The sequence below is a fragment of the Macrobrachium nipponense genome, chromosome 21, assembly GCF_015104395.2.
Source record: "Macrobrachium nipponense isolate FS-2020 chromosome 21, ASM1510439v2, whole genome shotgun sequence".
In the NCBI taxonomy this organism is placed as follows: Eukaryota; Metazoa; Arthropoda; class Malacostraca; order Decapoda; family Palaemonidae; genus Macrobrachium; species Macrobrachium nipponense.
Genome location: NC_087212.1, coordinates 71908359 through 71912015, shown reverse-complemented (window position 1 = coordinate 71912015; position 3657 = coordinate 71908359). Strand labels below are relative to the sequence as shown.

The window sequence follows — 3657 nt, the reverse complement described above, 5'->3', positions numbered from 1 at the left end:
TTGTTTGGCGTTAATCAGGGATTTGGCTAAGGTGTTTGGGTAAGTAAATGCAAAAGGGTTAGATTTTCCGAGGGTCTGAGTCACTGTCAAATTCTTTTTCCAGGAAATCTGGGGAACGAATTTGTAAGGCTCTTAAGAACAGGTTGCTGGCTACACCTATCTCGATAGCAATGTCATGATAGCTAAAGTAGTGAATGTATGAAAGTGAGAACGTTGGTTTTCTGTATATGGTAAATTTGTATTCTGTCATATGTCTGATTATTAAAACATCAAGAAAAGGAATTTTGTTGTCTGTTTCCCACTCAACTTTAAATTTGATGCTGGGCACAAATGCGTTTAATTTTGAAAGGAATTAATTAAAATTGCCCCACCTATTATACAAAAATGTTAAAATATCATCTACATATCTCATCCACAGCATGTTTTTGGGTTTTATTGCATTTATTACTGTAGTTTCAAAGTATTCCATGTACAGATTGGCTAAAACAGGACTTAAAGGACTACCCATACTACACCCGAATTTTTGCTTATAGAATGATTCCCCGAATGAAAATACGTTATTAGATGCACATAATTCAACTAACTTTATTATTTTGTCAAGCGCCAATGGGAAATGATCTGAATAGGGGGATAATTTTCCCCTCAAAAACTGAAGAACGTCCTGTACTGGTACTTTTGTAAATAGGGAATCTACGTCAAGGCTTAAAAGTTTTAGGTTGTGAACTGGTATATGTGCTTTGTGCTTCTCTGAATTTGTGACAAAAATCTTCCGAATGTTTAATGTGACTGGGAGAAAAAGTGCCTAAAAAAGGGGAAAGGAGGCCAGCTAACCATTTAGAAATTTTGTAATTGAAAGCTCCGGCACATGAACCGATGGGTCTGAATGGAAGATTGTCTTTGTGAGTTTTGGGAAGGCTATAAAAGTAGGGGAGCTTAGGATTAATAATTTTAAATTTCTCTAATAGTTCAATACTAGTATATATATATATATATATATATATATATATATATATATTATATATATATATAATATATATAATATATATATATATATATATATATATATATATATATATATATATGATAATTTATAATATATATATATATATATATATATATATATATATATATTATTATTATTATTAATAATACAATTTTCTTATGACTGACTCATTGCACAGAGGAAGCCAAACATAACTTTAATAGAATAAATATATCCAGGCCAAAGGCCAAGTACGGGAAATTAGAGTTTTAATTACTTTTAAAAGACTTTGTTACACTTGCAATTATCGAACAGACACTGGGCACTAGCAATTATCCTGAGAGAGAGAGAGAGAGAGAGAGAGAGAGAAAATGTCATCTGGTCTCTAAAAGTGAGGTGGGGGGGGGGGCGGTGTTCTGAAAATTATAGTTAAAAATACTGTTGAGCGAAGTGAGCCTATGCAGTTTGTTGGCCGGGGGTGGGGGTGGGGGGGGGGGGGGGTTGGTTTCACTGAAGAAATGGACATGATTTGGTGTATTTCAATGCCCTATAAAACATGAATATATGGATGGAAATGATAATTGATCAATATTGGTCATTCAACAAGTTTATATAACTCCACAATTTTCAGACTGGCTACAATAACTCAGCTTTCTTATTTTACAGATTTATTAAAGACGAACCCACCCCCCCATCCCCATCCCACCCCCACCGCATCTGAGGCAGATCAAACGTCATTGCAACTGCAATACCCAGAGGATGAAGACAGTATCTGGAGACTAGAGCCCGGAGTCGCTCATGTGTGTGTGTGTCTCCAGGATCTAGAAGTCTCCAGGATCCAGAAGTCTCCTGGATCCAGAAGTCCCCAGGATCCAGAAGACTCCTGGATCCAGAAGTCCCCCAGGATCCAGAAGTCTCCAGGATCCAGAGCTCTCTTTCTTTCCCGGAAGTTTCTAAAAACAACCTTAGCGCAAAACATCGAGTACACACACACAAAAATGATTAATATAACAATAAATAATTGTTCTTCATTGTCTTGCTGTAAAGCAGGAAACTCTGGCTCCATAGCACCTGCCGCCGGCAACTTTGGAGTGTACCCTAGTATTACTATACAACAAAGGACCTTTGAGGATACTTTGTCTTCCCAGATAACTATAGAGGAAAGTCTTAGACCGCCAAAGGAAGCAGAAAAAGGGAGAAATGATGAAGATTTCCAACGTCTGCGGTCGGATGTCTGCCATTTAGTTCAAGAACTGGAGGCGGCTCGAAGGCTACTGGACTCCATGTCTACTAAATTCGAGGAGTATGCCGAAGAGACAAACGGGCTGAAGAAGAACGTCATAGCCCAGCAGGAAACGATTCAGCAGTTGGAAAAGAAGAATGAAGAGAACGAACGCCAGCTTGAGCTGGCAAACCAGAATATGATGACGCTTCAAGAACAGATCTCGAGCCAAAACAAGGTCAGAGAATCATTAGAATTTGAAGCGATCATGAGAGACAGGAAGATCGACTCTCTGGAAAATATGTTCACTGAGCAGGGAACAAGAATCGATGAACTGGAAGCTGACAAGCAAATGATGGAGGTACAGATCGAAGAAATTCAAGTGAATAAGGACTTGGAAGTACAAAGCCTCCGGGAAGAAATCGAGTCGCTCAGAGAAATAATACAAGGACTGGAGGAGGAGAGGCCCAAATGCAAAATCGACAGTCTACAATCAGACACCACCCAATTCGAAACGGAAATGGAAGAGTCTTCAGTGTGTTTGATGGAAACTACGTCCTTACACGACATTCCTGCACATCTGGAGGAAAGTTTTAGACTGCCGATGGAAGCAGAAAAAGGGAGAAATGATGATGTCCAACATCTGCGGTCGGATGTCTGCCATTTGGTTCAAGAACTGGAGGCAGCTCGAAAGCTACTGGACTCCATGACTGCTAAATTCGAAGAGTATGGCGAAGAGACAAACGGGCTGAAGAAGAACGTCATAGCCCAGCAGGAAACGATTCAGCAGTTGGAAAAGAAGAATGAAGAGAACGAACGCCAGCTTGAGCTGGCAAACCAGAATATGATGACGCTTCAAGAACAGATCTCAAGCCAAAACAAGGTCAGAGAATCATTAGAATTTGAAGCGATCATGAGAGACAGGAAGATCGACTCTCTGGAAAATATGTTCACTGAGCAGGAAACAAGAATCGATGCATTGGAAACTGACAAGCAAATGATGGAGGTACAGATCGAAGAAATTCAAGTGGATAAGGACTTGGAAGTACAAAGCCTCCGGGAAGAAATCGAGTCGCTTAGAGAAATAATACGAGGACTGGAGGAGGAGAGGCCCAAATGCGAAATCGACAGTCTACGATCAGACACCACCCAATTCGAAACGGAAATGGAAGAGTCACTAGTGAGTTGGATAGAAACTACATCCTTACACGACATTCCTGCACATCTAGAAACGGAAATGGAAGAGTCTCTAGTGAGTGGGATGGAAACTACGTCCTTACATGACATTCCTGCACATCTGGCTAAATTGGAGACTGAACAAATTCATGAATGTCCATGCCAGGACGCACATGTCCTACCAACAGGTCTCCCAGATGAGACTGTCGTCGTTCCAAGCCTTAGACAAGAGGAAAAAGAGGCCATTCCGACTCTGGAGGAAGACAAAACCTCTCCC

The 3657-nt window shown here is 40.2% G+C and overlaps 1 protein-coding gene across 1 annotated transcript in view; it reads left to right on the top strand.

The window, feature by feature from the left end:
• Nucleotides 1–1980: 1980 nt before the first annotated feature.
• LOC135197525 (golgin subfamily A member 6-like protein 22) overlaps nt 1981–3657 on the top strand; it is a 2442-nt gene continuing 765 nt past the window's right edge. Inside the window, exon 1 of the mRNA XM_064224587.1 lies at nt 1981–3657. This exon is cut by the window's right edge and continues 765 nt beyond it. Coding sequence (XP_064080657.1) covers nt 1981–3657 — 1677 coding nt within the window.